We start from the raw sequence: 18480 nt of genomic DNA, 5'->3' as shown, positions 1-18480 counted from the left end.
GGAACACAGTACATTAGGGATGAATTGAAAATTCACCTGTGGTGTCAAAGATGCTATGATTCAGATCAGGCACAGCTGTCCCAGATCTTAGAGGAGCTTAGAGTCTGCCGAGTGGCATGCATCTGTGTACTCATTCAAACAACTCCAGATTCTTAGACTCTCCCTGTCAATCAGCCCCCCCCCCCCTCCCTTTTGTGCACTAAAATGAGGAGGAAATCATTTATTCATGACAACCGGCATCCAAAACCAGTATTTCGGTCTGATTCCAATTCATAGGAATGAGGGGATATTATTAGAAACACAACTATGCCCTAATGTGCTACCATTTTTATTCCCGATTTCAAATCGCACCCACGGCTCTCTTTGTCTATCTCATTTCCAAGCAGCTACACTGTCTCAGGCTGGCAAGGTTAAGGCTGTCACTTTTTTGCAAACACTTGCAGAACACAGCTGTGAGATATGTGTCACTGTGGATCGGTTAGATAATACATTCAGTGGAAGGCTGGCTATTAGACAGTGCACATAATTATACACATCTTTGACAAAATGATGCAAATACTGAGTGAATCATGGAGTTTCATAAACCCACTTGACCCCTGCTGCAGCAACATGGCAGATTTACTGTGATAGTATTTGTGAGAGCTAATTAGCTCACTCATTACTGAACCATTACTGACAATTATTCTGTCTTAAGAGGATCATGAATTAGCTCATCGGTCTGATGAGATTCTTGGAAACCACTCAGTCATTTGATGTAAACTGATGCAACACCATATATGGAGGAAATGTCAAGATGTCAGTGAAGTGAATCCAGTTGGCCTCAGTTCAGCGTTCAAAGGGTAGTCTAGAAATTTAGGCTGGAACAACACAAAGTTGGAAGACTTGCAAGAGACAGATTTAAAAAAAAAAAAAAAAAAAAAGAATTGATGCAGCAGAAGATGAGACTTAACGATTTTTTAATCCCTAGTATGGTTCAAGCCCTAACAAGACTGGATCCTACGTTTCCCATAATGCAGCTCAGTCAGGGTTATTTGCTCAGACTTTAGAAAGCCCCCTTTAGAGCACAGACAATATTATCCACAGGCTGTGTAGTACCTCCCTTGATGAATAAACTGAACTTCTTGTGTACAACTGCTGGAGTTTCCCTTTATGCATTATAGTCATTTTAAACTCAAGACAGTTTCATGTAGGCTACAAAGACTGCAGGTAGAAACAAGTGTGTACTTTGTTTTTCCTTTTTATCCCCAATGGGACATGAGGGCACGGTGAGGTTTTTACAAATAACTGAGTGTTGGCAGAATTCTGCATGAGAACGTGTTGTTCTGGGAACAGTGACATGAATATGGTAACCACACTAGAATGAGCATTGAATTGTGAAGGAAGCTTTATATTAAGCCTGTGCATCAAGTGATATTAAAGGATAATTCTGTTCATATTCTATATTTAGATTTTCAACAAATGCTATGAAAAAAAAACAAATTAACAATGAATTTGTCCTGTGTATCCAACATAAACTCACTAGTGCACCAATTCGGCGACTATAAAAACGTTACTGATAAAGTTACTTAGCCTTTTTTAAGAATTAAAGTATATATTTCTGACCCATTTAAAACAAATGCCATCAGTAGGAATGAAGGGGCTTGGGCTGAGATCAACATACAGGCTGGGGAAGTCACGGAGTATTAAAAACGGACTAACACTCTGTTGGTTTTGGTCATTTCATGGGATTGATTGAAAATAACAAAAGCATAGAATATAAACAGCCTCATCCTTAAATGTAGCTGGGAACAAAAGAATGATTTTGTCGTTTAAAACATCTTTCATCGAACATTGTTCAATATATAGACCTGTTTATAACACATTGAAAGCATTCAGGGGTTTTGTCGGCGGTTTTCTTCAGGGGCTCTTGAAGGGGAATAAAATGTCCTGCCAGTTGCTCCAGTTGAGCGGCTCAGCAGCCATATAGTGAAAGTGCTTTTGTTCTAGCAGATCCGAGGTGTAAATGTGCAAAACTCTACATCTGTCAAGCAAGTTACACCTGAAGAAAAACAAAAACAAAAAAACAGCAGTCTCAGAAAACTTTGCATCTATTTCCATTGTCAGCAATGAGGTTTTCAAATTTATGAAATATCCATTGAGGTGCTACCAAGCAACACCAATGTGTTAAGCGCAGCCCAGTGATAAATAATCCAAAGCTTGCAGGAGATGAGGGAAACAGTGAGTGAGCCATGTCGCTCTTCACATAAAAGCTATTCTGTTTAGCTCTCAAACAGAACTCAGACATTGTGGGTGGAGAAAATCAATCTAGTCAACCTAGAGAGTGGGAGAGAAGAAATGAGAACCGTGAGAGGCTTTGATTATTGTGATGGACGTAAGTCAGCCCTGCAAAAGCTACTTCATATGTCTCCGCTGTTTATCAAATCAGAAATGCATTTGCATCACATTTTCCTGCACTTGTGGCTGCTTGGGAGGAAAATTAGTTACCAGTTCCCTAGGTTTTCAAGTATTTGTCATTTTGATGAATAGATTCATTTTTCAGAGAAGCCACAATTCAAACCAAAGGACACAATTAATTGAATTGCAACTGTCAAGAGCAAGAGCTTCAGTGAGTCAACAGAGCTGTCTGGGACAGATAGCCTCTGTCCACAGGGTTGCGCTTTTTTTTTTTAAGGCACCTGAGGAAAAACTCACAGTAGTGTTAACAGAAGCAGTCAATAATACAGGATTTGGACGACTGGTGTCCTGTATTTCAGACCAAACTCACAGCAAAACACAGCAGCAGCCATAGCAGCCACTCTGTGAGAGTATTCAGTCAAGGTTCCTCAAAACAAAACACATGGCAACTCTGTAATAACTTGCATCAGCCAGCTTGCCTCACCGCCTGTACTGTTCAGCATGCAGTCGCAAAAGTATCACACCTGGATCTGGTGCAACAGGAGAAGGCTTAAGATTAAATATACAATGAATAGTGATGACTCAATGTTTTGTAATTGTGGGGCCACAAGTGTTGGGTGTGTGTGTGTGTGTGTGTGTGTTTGGGAACACAATCCTAGATAAGGCATCAGGTCCAGTGTAGGAAGAAGCCAGTAACTACAGTAAAAGGCAGAAAGACACATACAAACAATCTTTTTTAGTTACCTCTTGATTTTCAGTTGCGCCCAGGTGCTCAGTAGATGGGGCTGCTTATCTTTGGGGAGGGTCCCTCTCTTTCCCATCACGTCACACATTTTCATTTCAAGACAATGATAACCAAACTAGCCTTGATGCTACATGCAATGTGGAATTTTGATTTAGAAGTCTGACAAGCTTGCAGGTTATCCTTAAAGGTTTTTTATTCAATAAATGCAAATGGGTTTATAACCGCAGCACAGTGTCTACCTTCAAATATCATACAAATAAAATATTAGAGATGTGAAGAGCTGTGCTTAATCTGAACCAGATGGAAACACAGTCTGCAATAAACCAAAGCATCAACACAGTATTCATATACAGCTGAGCATAAACAACATGAGCACTACTTTGCATATAATGCTAGCAGTTTACATAACAAGTAGACAAGTGAGTTGCAGAGCTCTATTCTTCGGATTGGCACTCTGTTGTAATGATTAAGGATCCTCAAATCACACACCATACGCTCGAGAAATCCACATATTATTCTGAATAGGGACTTCAGAAATAACATCCAGCATTTGCTTGGCCCTAGATAAACAATTTTCAACTTGGTGGCAAAGCATTAAAAAAAAAAAAAAAAAAAAAAAACATTTATATGCACTGCATCACACATCAAAAGGAAGGCTTTTAAGCTTTCTTGCCATCTTATTTTTCATTTTCAGAAAAGCAAACCTAAAACCATGATAGGTTCTTTTCTTTTTTAATTCATTTATTCCACTAACTTCAGATATACTTGGATACAAAAATTGGTGATGTGTCCTTTGTTGAGTAACACTTGAAGGATGCCATCTAGCACACAAAAGATAAAGGCAACATTTGGGGCCGCTTTGCTGTATCACAGCTGCTGAATGCATCCAAAGCTTTCTACCAGAATTAAAGTGTTCATGTTTAATGATAAATTGTGAACCATGAAATGGTTTGCGAACGTAACAGCATTGTGTGTGTTGTGGTTTTCAGGACTATGCATGTCTGAATTGGTGTTATTAGCAAAGCTTCTTTGTTAGTGCAGTGTGCAGGACTAGTATGTGGGTAATGCGGCAGTGAAAGGAGGATCATGTCAGTGGTTTTGGCTGGAATGTGGCTCAGTACTGGACTCTGTTGTGGCTTCAGCCCCATGATGTATTTTGCTGAGGTGTTTGACCAGGCTCTCCAGTTGAGGGTTTCCCCCAAAGTCCCTGATGAGACGGTAGGCCTCTACCTCCAGGTCCTGCAAAATCTGACGGGTATAGGCAAACGAGCCTATTTTCTCGAGATAGTCCACACAGTATCGTTTGATGTCCATGTTCTCCGTGCGCTGTCTCAGGATGTTCTGCACCTGGGTGCTCTCTGGACGCGATGATATGGCATGAATGATGGGGAAAGAGAACTTGCCCTCAGTCAGGTCCTCACAGAGGCCTTTGTTCTTGCTGTACTCACGGGAGCTCAGGTTGGCATAGTCATCGAGAATCTGAAAGAAGAAACCCAGCGTGTCCAAAAGGGGTTTCAAGTCCTGTTTCCAATCTGAGAAGAGCTGCATCAGGCCCACAGCCAAGCCAAAGAGCCCTCCAGTTTTCTGCAGCACCATGTTGCGGTACTCCTGTTCGGTGGGACAGGAGTAGGTGTCCCTCCAGTGGATTTCAAGGCCCTGGCCGCGATGCAGCTCCAGAAGCTGCCGGGTAAAGACTTTGACAGCCTCAGGGTGCTCCAGGGTCAGCACCTTCTCCAACCCCAAGAAGTAGACGTAGTTGGCTGAGTTGATAACGGAGGGAATTCCATATATGCTGTGAGCCACAGGGAAGCCTCGCCGCAGCTTGGAGCTGTCCTCAATGTCATCTATGAGCAAGCTGGCGTTGTGGAGCATCTCAGTCACCTCGATGATAACCTGAACATGACACAAACCAATCAATAAATAAAAATATCTAAACTTTAAATGTTATAGTTATTAATGTACTCTTACTTACCAGGTATTGTAAGTAATACCAAAGAAATATAAGGAAGAAACTTGCTTTCCCTGCTCTTGAAGATGGTAACAGGTTCTCGGGCGCTCTTTAAATTATGCATTACAATCTGTATACAGCAGAGGGTGCCATGCCTGCACTGTTCAACTGTGAGTCTTCATCAGCAGACAAAATTGTTGTTGTTGAAACAAACTAGGCAGTCAGTAAGAATTCAGCAAAGGCACACTGCAGTCCTGTCAAAATCAGATTCAGATTTTGACCTTTTTATCTGGTCTGCTCTAAAACTCAGATGCTGTGCCCGAGAGAGAGCAATTATGGCTTGATGAGTTTAGAGGAAATGTAGTCAAATGGTCAAGCAATTAGAGGCGACACCGCAGGGCTCAGCGCACTTTCACCTTCTCCAAAGAGAAAATTATGAGGGCTGAATACTTAACCTTACAGCCATACCGACCAGAGTACTGACATACTCCAGCAGCTTGAATGCAGTATGACCCTGTATGACACACATGCACTGCTGTGGTGAGTCAAGGGTATTGTACAAAAACACATGCTTCATAGATTCTTTGCTTGCTGAACTAACGTCAGATAATTGCAGTAGTCATTTATCTGTGGAGCACACAGACATATTAAGCTGTCCTTAATCTGATAACCAAAAATGGCTTTGTTTCAGGTCCATGTTTGTCACAAAACAGCCAGGGTTGCCATCAGGTGTCTGCTGTCCTGAGCTGGCAGTGTAGCCTGCTGGAGTGCTCTGCTGATTTAAAAGACAAGTGGTGTGGCCTGGTAATGAAAGCTGTTTGTATGGGGCTGGAGAGCACAAAGAGAGGCTCAGTGGGTCAGGCAAATGGCCAAGGATGGGCCAGTTGAGCAGTTTATCTGCCAAACACAACCTTTCCCTCGGCAGGGTCCCGACACTCGCTCACCCTGCAACCTCAGTGAGCTACTAACAAGAGAGGGGGATTGTTGGTAAAGCTACAACTAATGCACACATGAATGAGAAAGTGAAATATTACATAGACAAAAACAAACTCGAGGATTCAAAGGTTCATTTCATTGCAGTTTTTGTGAATTACAGTTCCCAGCCAGGATAAAGGAACAAGGGTACAATCAAGACAAGATTTGAAAATCACATCAGCAACAGCCTCAGATAAGAGCAGTAACTATCAAACCCAAACACAAGCACCATCAATTTTCACGTTTTGGACTCTGAGTGTCTGGGTTCTCCAAGGAATCTAATGCTGTTTAAATGCCGAGTAACTTTACTGCTCCACAAGAGTTCATTGATTAGCACCAGAGGTTATGACACAGAAACTTACTCTGTTTGCCAAAGCTACAATCAGTGATCCATTAAGAATGCAGACTCCTTCACAACAAACAAGTCCGGGTCCAAAATATTGAAGGGAAATTACTCTGAAACAGACAAGTCAGTTATGTGCACATACTAACCTGTCTCAATTAGAGAGACTACAGTAGGTGCTAACCACCGCAAGTGTAGCTGAGTCAGACAGCAGGACTGTTGATGTCTGGCCAAGGGTTTACATGGTCATCTCACGTGGTAACACCCCACGCCTACTGGATTGTGTAAAAAATTGCTGTCTCATTCATCTAGAACAGCAGTTTTAGTGTGCAAATATTATAAAATATGGCAGATGTCCTACCGAGTTTTGTAAAATGTTCAAGAAGCGAAATTATCATCTTAATTTGAGAGTTTTGTATGTTGTTGTTTTTTTGTTTTTGTTTTTTTTTAAATCATGTAATTTGTTGATGCCATATCCTTACCGTTTGTCCTCATCAGTTTTGTACTATCACGTAATCTTGGTTAAGCTAAAGACAATTTTCCAGAATGTTGATAATGGAGCTCCTACATAATTAACTCATTGGCAATACAGGGTTTTTCCTGCAGTGTTTTGTAGTGGAGGTGGGCCAGCTCACTTTAAACAAACACCACCTTTACAGTCATCATAAAAAAAACAATACCCCTTTATGAAATAAAACATTAACATGTTTATTATGAAAGAGCAGAGGAGCCATTTCACACAGCGAAGCTCATATATTTAATTAGTGCAGCCCATCGACTAAATTGATCACAAGATGATGTGTCAGGATCTGTCAGGGTAACTACTGCAGCTACACTATTTTATTGGGAAAAACCCTACAATACGAATTTGCTGTCCTGCCTGATCCAGCCTTTACTGCAATACAATCTGCTGTTGTCACAATTTCTCATCTGCTCCATGTGATGATAATCCACCACATTATAGGTAGTATGCAGGAATGTGACTTGTTTGAAAGGGATAATTTAATTATTACACTGTCCAGTAATTATTATTAGAGTTGCTACACATCATATTTAAAATGCTAACCTGCCACCCAGATCCTAGTTATTTTCTTATGGAGGCAGCTACATTACAGTCTCAATCTGGATCAGTCACATTAAAATCTACAAGCAAGCGCTAACCACCGAGGCAGCACACATTCTCATGAATGACACGTTGTCAAAGTAAAAGACAGAAGACAGTATATAAAAGCTAACCTTTCTACACTGTCACAGAGAACAAGAGGAAACGAAAGGTTGCAAGGAAACTGACGTGTAGAGGGGGAATTTCCCAAACCACCACAACCTGTGCTGTACTCTATAGCACAGAAGCACAAATGGGGTTTGATGAAAAAAAAAAAAAAAAAAGCACTACCAAAAGAATGAGACAGCATGCCACTGTTACTTCCTCCATGTATCTGAAGGCACAGTTGTTTCCATGGCGGCGACTTCTTGGCAGCAGTGTGCTAATGATGATGAGAGGAGTGCTCTCAGTCTGCATGATGGGTTCAGCAGGAGTTTACCGAGCTGCTACGGGGGGGCACGGACAGACGAAGCCATGGGGGAGATAGTTCTTTGATATGTGAGGTAGATTAAACTTCACTTTTATTGCGCACTGGAAGATGGAATGACCAAAGGAGACAACAGTGCAACCTCGGGGCTTTACTTGCAGGTCTACGATTCCTCTATTTGGGGAGGGTTTATAAAACATTCAGGACAAAGGGAGACCTGTTGAACAGCAAACCTAATGAGACCTGACAGGCTCAGCACTTAGCATGCTGCACCTTGAAAGTTATGATCATACAGAAAACAGATTGGTCTCCATGTCTTCATCACTAGATGAGGGACCAGTATTCAGCCACTACAATGCTAATGTTATCAGTTTAATAAGGTCAATGGCCTGATCTCCCTAAGGGGACAGTGGCAAGGGTCCTGCTCAACAAAACCAATAAATCCTAAATGGCTAATTTGAAATTAATATGACTGAGGAAAAGTAGGAATGCCAAATCAGCCTGCTATCTGTATATGTGTTTCAATATGTCTGTTGCAATATAGTCAGGCAGCATCCAAGAATATGTTCCAACACCACATCTACCATGGTCTACTTTTTAAGTTGCCAGGATCTACCAATCCAGATAGAGAGCTGTAGCCATTACTGATAGCCTACCAATGTATTTAATATGCACAAAACAAACAGAAAAATAATCCAGACATGATAAATGATCATTCTGTATGTTGGAAAAGTAGAAATACATGTATTTCTCTACCATAGTGGGACCACAGGCACCGGGAGGAGGCAGCTAGTTTCTCGTAGTCAGGGCAGTAGGAGCTGGTTGCAAGCCTTAGGCAGGCCACAAGGCAATCATCCGTCATTGTGGATCTGTACTGATTTGATTATTTTCATGTGAGAGAAAGCGGACTCCCACAAATAGGTTAATCCAAAAAGTGTTGGCAAGTTAAAGGCGCAGCTTTTGAGATTGGGATACTGTTACAGCAGTTGGTTCCAGATTTCTCTACCCATGCCAGGTGTTGCAGTGGATTTGATCTCAGTGTCATTTTGCAGTATGAGAATCTCTTTCTAAATAGCAGAGCCACCCAGGTGGAACGCTGATACTACTTTGGAGGCAATGCAATCCACATCAATACCTGCACCAAATGGAAAAACATAGATAGCTGGCAAAAGGTTCAATTAATGCAAAGTCATAAAGTCTTTGCCCTGACACTGAAGTTTTGCCTGCATATGAGGAAAGATCTACAGGTCAAAGTGTTGCAGCCGACTTGACAGAAGTTGTAGCTTACTTTTAAATGTGTTCATTGAGCTGATCATGTTGATTTAATTTTTATCCTTACCCCACAACTCTAAATTAAACTCATTGAGCATGTCAGTGAGATCTGTCAGGAACACCAAATCCAAAAGCCACTCGTAGTCCTCTAGCTGCACATATTCTGCATGTTTTGAAAGCTTCAGAACATCTTTGTCAGGAAACACCTCATTGAAGCTCACCAAAAATGTACCTCCACTTAACCATCTAACATCTGTGTGCAGCAGCAGGTCTGTGTGTTCTGCTCCGGTCTCCTCCAAGTGACCACAGAATAACCCTCTCTGTGGACTCGTTTTCTATCTTCATCCGAAACATCCATCAAATCTTCCCACACAATACTTGCTGGTGAATTATAAAATGATAATTAGGAAATCCGGGAGAGATTCACTTTTTTTGCGCAATGCAATGAACCCACTAGGGTGGCCTACCATCGCTGGAGCACCATCAGTTTTGATAGAGATTAGCTTAGAGGGGCAATTAGCTCTTGTTAACAACAACAAATTCCAGGAAAGAGAGGAAAATATATTCACTTCTGGTGTGTACTTTTACTAGCAAAATGATGAGTAGCTTTTTTTTTGCACTCATGTCTCCAAAAACCATTCTGATGAAAACATAACTGTGCCACATCCACCGTATGAGTCGACTCAGCAAACTGGAGAGAAGAAACACACATGGCATCAATATCTTTGTTCAGTTGCTCCTTATCATCCTCTGCCATTCCTTTGCATCTCCGTGTAATGGTATTTCAGGATAAAGTCACCAAGGAGTGCATCTGTAGCCTCAAAAAGCGCTTCTTTAACAACCTCGTCGTCTTTGAAAGATTTCTAGCGTTTAGCAAGAATGTGACTGATGCAATAAGATGCTATCCTTGCAACCTTACCCTTAGTGTTGGGCCTGGTAAAAAATTGACTGCTGTGCTGCTAAAGTAACTAACCTTCAATTCCCGCACTTATCGGGTGCATAGAGCCATTTTAAAACGTTTATTTAAAAATAATCCTCCCAGTCTGAACGGAAATGATAAGTTCTCAGTTTTTTTTTGCTTCTGCAATATTTGTGTTTTGCCGACAGCTCTTAACTTCTCCAGTTTGACACTGACAGTGATTAGTGACAGCGAGTCCCGAGCAATGACACATGCCTAGTGACAATTGGCCAGTAGCTGATAGCCTACTGTACCCAGCATGAACAGCCAGAACTGTGATTTGTTACCGATTGGTTTTTCAAGCAGTTCCTAGTCTAATTTATACTACATTTTAGAAGTGTTTGTGTGTTGATGATGTCGGCCTTCTTAATGAATGTGCAATTTGATGTATTCTCATCCTTGTGTTGAGGTGTATGTGGCAGGATAGAACAAAGGTTGCATGACGAAAAAGGAGAGCTCATGCAGGAAAGCGCTGATACACCTTTCTATTTTACACTTCTAGTTTATATTGACAATATTCCCTTGTGATGAGCTGGGAATCAGTCCTGGTAGGGCAGCCTCTACATTGTATAGGAATATTGAGAGGAGAAGGGAAGATAACCATGATGCACACAAACTCATATAGACAAAGATGTGTCAAGAATGTGAGCACTAAAACAGGAAATATAAAGTGATAAGAATGAAAATACAGCAGAGTGAATTCAGCAAATAAAGCCATAGACTGTCATTCTTTTAGGTATGGATACTAAACATTATAAAACACAGCAAACTACAGTCCATGCTACTGTTGCACAGTATACGGATACTAAAAAAGGTATCACAATACCCTGCTGTTAAAAACGGTACTATACCCCTTTTTATTAGTACTGATACTTTGCGAATTACATCCTTTTAATAAGAGCCTTATTTCCTTAGTTGCGTCGATGTGGGAAGGTTGGGCAGTGTGTGCACTCAGCACTCTGCTTCCACTCTCTGCACTCCCTGTGCTCTGATTCCACTCACTATGAAAGTGGCACAACAAGAGGCATGGCTGCGAATACAATTGCCCTTGCCGACTGTCCACAGCTTGTTGACAAAGCAGACACACCAAGCAAAATTTGGCATTATAACCAAAAAGCCTGTCTGTAAAAGATGTTTTAAACCTACAGACAAGGGAGCCAACATGTCCATCTTCGCAAAGCATATTGCCGACAGACCTGCCGACCTGTTCAAAGAAATCAAACAGTGAAGGGTCAGCGAATGTGATAGATAACATAATTACATCATGCCAATGCCTTCAAATGTAAGTCAAAGGAGTGTGAGTAAGGGCAATTATAACTGTTTAATTTGGCTTTATCTTTTTAGCTAACTTACCAATGTGGCAAACATCTCTATATGAAAATGCAACATTCACACTGGTAACATTAACCTCACTGTAACTTGCATTAGGCATTCACAAGCATTCAGACCAACAACACCAGTTATAAATGATCAATTTACACCCAGTAAGTACTGGTAATGATAATCATGGCGTGTACATTTTTGTCAATAATTATGTCTATTACTAGAAAATGTGATCAGTAGAGCGCAGACCTCCGCCAATGAGGTGTATGGAGTTTTATTAAACGCTTTTTAATAAGTGATATCTGGTTGCAAATATAAAGTTAACTATCAAAGAAATCATATAAAATCAAGTATAGGGCACATCAGATTACTGCATACCATGTAAAAGCTTTAATAACACAATGACCTTGATCTTATTATTTACAAAAATCCAATTATCAGTTGTAAATGTACCCATTCATTCTCAAAAACAGACCTACAAATATGAAAAAACTAACAAGAAAACACTTAACAGCACATAAACTTCAATTTACTTGAGTATGAAAATAAAACACGTAAATGGCATTAACTGCAAGTCTGGCACTTCATGGTGATGAAGCTCAAACTCACACTTATTAGCCTGCACACTACAGTACTGCACTAAAGTAGACCGACCACAAACGACTCAATACACTTCCTAGGTGGAGGTCTGCACTCTACTGTGTGCATAAATAATTCTGTTTAGTCAAATTATTTGTATCCAGATATTTAGATATTTAGACAGGCCATCATATATATCCTATCATATTGAAGTAAAAATTTATAATTTATTGTGAAAACAGTAATCCATGAACCAATTAGCATCACTGTAAGTAGAAGTGGAGTGTGGAAACCCTGTAATGTGGCAAAGATCCTGTTTTACATCAAAATGTTATTAATCTTTACAGAAACGGTAAAAAAAGTTTTTAGTGGGCAGGTCCATCTTCCTAGATTAATGAAAACTTTTGTTTTGAAAGCCTTTGATGATTTGACTGTACTATGGTTCTGTTATATAGTAATAATTAGAAATATAGTAATTACTTTTGTTTGTATTGTAGCCAATAATGGTATTGTCAGCTGGCACTGTTTTACTTTCCTTTTGTGTTACTTTCTTTTTGATATAATTCTGAGAAGTGTTCGTAATTAATAAAGTTATCATTAATGTGCCACCATTGAGCAACTTGAAATCCCTGAGTCATGAGTATACACCTTGAAGTGAAACAGTAGCTATAACAGCTACCTTGTTAGAAAGTTCCTTTTCAAAATGAAGAATAGAGAGCATAGTGCTATTCAAGTGTAATGAATATATCCACAGTGGGTAGGACTTGATCTGTGTGATAGCTTGAATAATAATAATAATAATAATAATAATGATAATAATAATAATAATAATAATAATAATAATAAATGACTTAGGGACCAAAATACATTAATTGCCCAATCAGTGACTTTTTTGACAATATTAACTACAGGCATGTTGACATATTTAATGCATTATGAGGCTGCATGTTTATGTAAATTGATCCTTATTCATTAATCAAGGTTAATAGAAGCTCCCTGTACTTTTCTGGGGTTTGGCGACTGCGTTGTAAAAGTGGTCCAGTAAAACACTGAAGAAATTTGAGCACAACACAACAAAAGATGCCCTTGATCTGACAAAGCTTGGTATCGTTAAGTCACATCGACTTAAGTCATAAGCCACAAAAACCTTTGATGGGCTCGGTTGTTCCCGAACTAGCTTAACAGCCGTTCACAAGAATAACACCAGACCTTTTTTGAATCGCTCCCAAACCCGCTAATGGACTGTGCCTTTAACCAGTCAAACCTCACAATCAGCTTTTAAAACAGTGAATCTACAGACTACATTTAATGTAAATGGGTTCACTAATCGTGACAAACCCACAATGCATTACTGTATCACTCAATTCTGCACCATAAGCACCATTTACGAGAGCAAACAAAATGCATCCAACTTCAACTATTCACCAAATCAGCAATAAGGGAAAGCTGCATTTTTTTAACTGACAGATCAAACAAATATAGAAAAGGGAAACTGTTTTTGAAAGCGTTGCTCTATCTTTTTGATTTCATTCCACTTGATCCTCAGCTGCATTAACAACCTCCCGTGATAAATCATGGATGCTCTAAGCTATACACCCAAGCTTTACATTTAAATTTAGTTAAGAGCAACTCAGCAGACAAAACACTCGGGTTGCATTACAAAATAATTTGCCTGTTTGGGATGAGCACAGCATCATTTCACCTTCCTGGACCTTTCTGCAACCATAAACATTGGACAAATCTGAATGTTAAGATGCTTGAATGACCGATTTCTCACTTGTAGTTTGTCCTCTGGAACATTGAGCCAGTAGTTAAATGCTTGGGCCATTTTTGTCCTCATCTGCTTTCCTGAAAAGAGAATGGAAAACAAAACTTCAATTATATTCTAATAATAATATACATACGTACTGTAGTATGCAAAGGAAAGGGAAAAGATAATCTGCAATTGCATCTTCACAATGACTATTGTTGCAAATCATAAGCTCATTCTACTCAAAAAAAAAAAAAAAAAAAAAAAAAAAAAAAGGGTCTTACTGCTTAGACTTTGCTGATAATAGTATTTTTCCTTTTAGTCCTTACATCACTGATAGTTGAAATTCAGTTTGTTGAAGTCTATATTAACACAGCTGGTGGGTGGTAGCTACAAATTCCCAGAGAAACACACCATTTAAGGAAAACTGCATTTTTAGAACTTGCATTAAACTTTCATAGTTTTAGTCATCATATCTACTAGGAAGCATGACACTGATCTCACCCTAACTGTTGTAGACACAGAAAGTTCTGCAAGTAGCCTCACATAGATTTCCAATATTTTAATTCCACTTATCAAAAGCAGATCTAAGTGAAGATTACCAATAAAGCATGACAAAAAACACACAGGTTTAAAATCCCAGAAGTTTCTTTTAATAAGAATGGCTGTTGCAAGACATCAAAATGATATTACTACTTATGAGCCTCAATGACAGTGACACTGCAACAGAGGAAACATCCTAACTAACTGAGACTCCAAGGACTTGTCCTATTTACCCAAATGAAATTGTTATGTTAGGCCTGTCACCACTTCTCCACTGTAGAAATTTGACCAATCAGATATGAAGAGATAAATAAAGATGGTTTTCTAAACAGCAGCAAGTGAGCGGTCGGTAAAGAGAAATTAGACTCAACAACGCTGGGATGTTAAACATGCACTGAGATGTGCACAGCTGATTTTTGGGTATTAAAATTCTAATTTCTCAAACAGTTCCTTTTATTACCATTGGGATGTAATCATGTGCAAACCATTGCCTACGGTTTCTATAGTGAAATGTTTAAATGAAAACAAAATAATATAGGCATTGACAACATAATAACTTTAAACATAGTGAGACCATATGCTGCTGCCAAAATAAAGACTTGAACTTTAAGTACTACAGTTGTCATTGTCATGATTGTATTTCAAATTGACTATGTAAAAAAAATGTAGTTTAGTTGAAAATTGAACTAAATATGTTACAATGGATGAACTTAATGCCCTTTAAGAGCAAGTTCATATTTTCTGTGATTATGTCTGCTGTGTGTACACTACATACTTTCATCATTTTTGGCATTATGCCAATGACATGATTTGGTTAGTGGCTCTAGGAGTAATCAGCAGCATACATTGCCTTTGATGACCTTTCAGTTGGCTTTGGTGACCTCACCTGGCAGTTGCAACAAGTACTTGTATGGCTCCAGCAGAATTCGCTCAGAGGCTGCTCCTGAGCCACCGTCCATTGCTTCAAATTTTCACAAATCTGTATCGGAGGAAAAAGAACAGAAAAATTAAGGAAAACCAAAGACTATGTGGTTGGAGACTGTGTCATTTTTTTAAGATAAATGAGAACCCGTGAGTCTACTACAATAAAATGTTTGTAAGTGTATGTATACGTGGTGTTATGCAGCCTCCTAAACCCTTTATAACAGAGTCAAAATAAAAAGAAGATCTGAGAGGCAATTTGCTGTGAAGATATGTTGGAATCTTTTAAAATTATCTTTTGATTGTTCCAACAAATAATTCTTTGGGTTAATTAATTATTCACATGTGGCAACTGACTGGTTCATGGAAAGTGAAAGAAATGAATGGTATCTCAGTTTCACCCATCTGGAGCTACAAAATAGTAAACAACAATTTTCCTAGCTTTCAAGTGTTAATATCTTAACACTCTGGGTGTGACTTTTGAATTGGTCAGAGTGTTTCATACCAAGATGAATATTACACGCAAAAAAATTCTACATGAGGCAAGGTGTTTTTTTTTTTACATTTAGTCTAGCTTGTAGGAAATGTAAGAAATCTGAAAAACTATTAAATGAAGGAACTGACAATGAAGAGCAATACGAGGGTAAGGGTTTAAAAAAAAAAAAATCAATTTACACTTTACATCTTAAAGCTGTGTTGTTTATGTATATTCCCAGTTACTTTCCAAAAATATGAAAAGTAATTGATAACACCACTCCCTAAACTAAGGGATTAGATAATGAATGAGACTACAGGTGACTTTCTGAACTGGTGTAGTAGCAGTTTAAAGCCACAAGAATCAGTCATCCCTCTAGCCTGTTGTTGATTGAGAGCTGGCTTGTAGAAATAATTGCAATATTATTTTGCTCTCAATATTAAAAATCTTGGTATAAGTACACCATAACACAAGAGAAAACAGAAGTAGTAAATAAGTGTATAATTGTAATGAGTGATGCCTGTGGTGTGTTATGTTGGATTACTTGTATATATTAATCAGAGCTACGAACTTAAAGCTGGCCCTTAACTGACAGATGCAGAACCAGTGTTGAGTAGACAGAATCATAATAGAAGAAATTGTAGAAAGGAGTGTGTGAACATGACGAAAACAATGTCAGACTTGAAAGCCAGCTCGGTGTAACTGACATCAGATGTATAACTGTAAGATGCTGCTACACACTTAAAAGCATAATACACAAAACTGTGCAAGTATCATTTGCAAGTGACACTTTTACCAACTTACTGCACTTTTTCTTAAAATAAGCACATAATTGAGACAGAGGAAATGCAATGAGAGATGAAAAACTAATGTGCTGTTTGTAAAGCTTTACATTAAAAATTCTCTAACTCATCTAAACCAAACAAGAAATTGAAAGGTTTTTACAAATCTAATGAAGTACTTTCATGGTGCAATGAGCTTGGTGTCTGACACGTGCAGAGCCATGAAATCCCCCTGGGCATGGTGATACACAAATCACGCGACTGGATAAGTTAAAACAATCACATTAATGGTGAATCAAAGACACTGTTGACGATTGATGCAGCGATAAAAACAGACAGGTTGGGCTGTCTGTGGCAGCTAGTGATGAAAATCTTGACAATCACTCCAAAAAACACATTCTTTAAACAGCATGGCACTTTAGATTTAATTTCATAAAAGGCCCATAATGCATCATTTATATGGAGTCACATCAAATCTATTAGCCTATCAAACTAAAAGTGTGAAACCGCTATCTTGAAATAAATAATAATAGGGAATTAAATTCAGTTTTAAAAAAAAGATGAAAATGCTAATGCACAGCTAGTTATCATCATTAAATTATCAGACTGCCATGACATTTTCTATAAATGAACACAATGTTGCATTCGATTTCCACCAAGTTAGAGTACAAAGACAGTGCAATATTATACCATCAGGAAGACCCGATCCCTTGTTGGGTGATATTATTTACTGAGTCCTCATTGTTTTTGAAAAGCTGTAGATACAGAGTTTATAGTTTAACAGGTACAAATGTACTATCCAATACCGCCCTGCAATAAACGTAATACACTGGTAATTCGATGTACACTATAATTCCACCTCACTGAATATTAATTGTTGGAAAGTGGAAACAAATACATAATACACATTTTTATTATTATCTTGTCTGCAACAAATGATTCATTAGAGTAATAAAAATCTAGGCAATTTCAATTATAGGTCAATTCAATTTCACTTAAAAACACAACCCAATTTCTGAGGTAAATCATCTCTATTTCATACTTAACATTTAAATGTTATTTTATTGAAATTCAAACAAAACGCCTGTGTAAAGTATTGGAAAAATAAATTAGGAAGGACAAGTTTCTGAAAAGAGACGCTAAAAGTTTTTTCAGCGTTTTCCCATCATGTTGACAACGTGCATCCCTTTAAGTGAAAATTTAAAAGGCAATATTAATGAAGTTGAAATTATAGTTACCCAAATTACAGATACATGGCAAAGTTTTAAAACTAAAATGCTTTCTGCAGCCACTTCCTCTAGAGTCCTTAACTCCACCCACCTTTGCTTCGGTATGTCGGTCTGCTGACTAACCGGGTCTTATATTCCTGTTAGCCATAGTGCTACTTAGCTACCGTTAGCGGGCTAACATAAACGCGCCGGTATACCACCGCTGAGCATTTCTGTCTTTCCTTTTCAAAATAAAAACTTCCACATCAACGCTGGTCGACCAAGGCGCACAATATTACTGTCATATCCACACTCTCATATCATTTTAAGGTCCTCATGTTACTGGCCAACTCACCGGATGCTAGGCTCAACTGCCACCGGTTCCTCTGCGCACTGTACAGACACTTTAAAATACAAAGTGGTTTTGACGAGGTACATATATATATGCTTCGGCTTCGTCACGGAGCATGCGCAGAGTAGGTGGGGAATGTAACATGGGTGCCGCGGACATTGTCTGTTGCAGTTATATTTCTACATCGCCCGGTAAAATTTCTCGACTTGTTCGGAAATCGGAAAAAATACGCCTCCGTGTTGTCGGGCCAGTCTGTAACACATATCGAACACAACCATGTGTTCCAAAGCTAGGGGTTGTAGTTTTTAGCATTTTTTCTCTCAGTATTGTGACAACCGCCCAGTAGGATTACTTCGTCCACTTCACCATGGCGATTTTTCTGC

At 39.0% G+C, this 18480-nt stretch overlaps 1 protein-coding gene across 3 annotated transcripts; it reads right to left on the bottom strand.

Annotated features, from left to right (window-relative positions):
- Window positions 1-3335: 3335 nt before the first annotated feature.
- On the bottom strand, window positions 3336-18392 carry ggps1 (geranylgeranyl diphosphate synthase 1). Of its 3 annotated transcripts, none has more exons than XM_040138823.1 (4): window positions 18101-18392; window positions 15246-15338; window positions 13844-13914; window positions 3336-5032 (listed from the first exon to the last, which is right to left on the bottom strand). In XM_040138823.1, the coding sequence occupies exons 2-4, from the start codon at window positions 15316-15318 to the stop codon at window positions 4229-4231; spliced, it is 948 nt and encodes a 315-aa protein (XP_039994757.1). In that variant the 5' UTR covers window positions 15319-15338; window positions 18101-18392; the 3' UTR covers window positions 3336-4228. The 3 variants fall into 3 exon arrangements, with proteins under 3 accessions (XP_039994757.1, XP_039994758.1, XP_039994759.1); XM_040138824.1 differs by lacking the exon at window positions 18101-18392 and adding an exon at window positions 17858-18055; XM_040138825.1 differs by lacking the exon at window positions 18101-18392 and adding an exon at window positions 11311-11368.
- Window positions 18393-18480: the final 88 nt, after the last annotated feature.

The sequence above is a fragment of the Xiphias gladius genome, chromosome 11 (assembly GCF_016859285.1).
Source record: "Xiphias gladius isolate SHS-SW01 ecotype Sanya breed wild chromosome 11, ASM1685928v1, whole genome shotgun sequence".
Classification (NCBI taxonomy): Eukaryota; Metazoa; Chordata; class Actinopteri; order Istiophoriformes; family Xiphiidae; genus Xiphias; species Xiphias gladius.
Note: the sequence above shows the minus strand (reverse complement) of the source record. Positions and strands in the feature narration are given on the sequence as shown.

Bases quoted from the DNA above. Each gene is read 5' to 3' on its own strand.
- ggps1 (XM_040138823.1), bottom strand. From the start codon at position 15,318: ATGGACGGTGGCTCAGGAGCAGCCTCTGAGCGAATTCTGCTGGAGCCA. The intron at 13,915-15,245 runs GTGAGGTCACCA...TTCTCTTTTCAG, and splicing joins GTACTTGTTGCAACTGCCAG to GAAAGCAGATGAGGACAAAA. The intron at 5,033-13,843 runs GTGAGAAATCGG...TGTCATGTTCAG, and splicing joins TTCCAGAGGACAAACTACAA to GTTATCATCGAGGTGACTGA.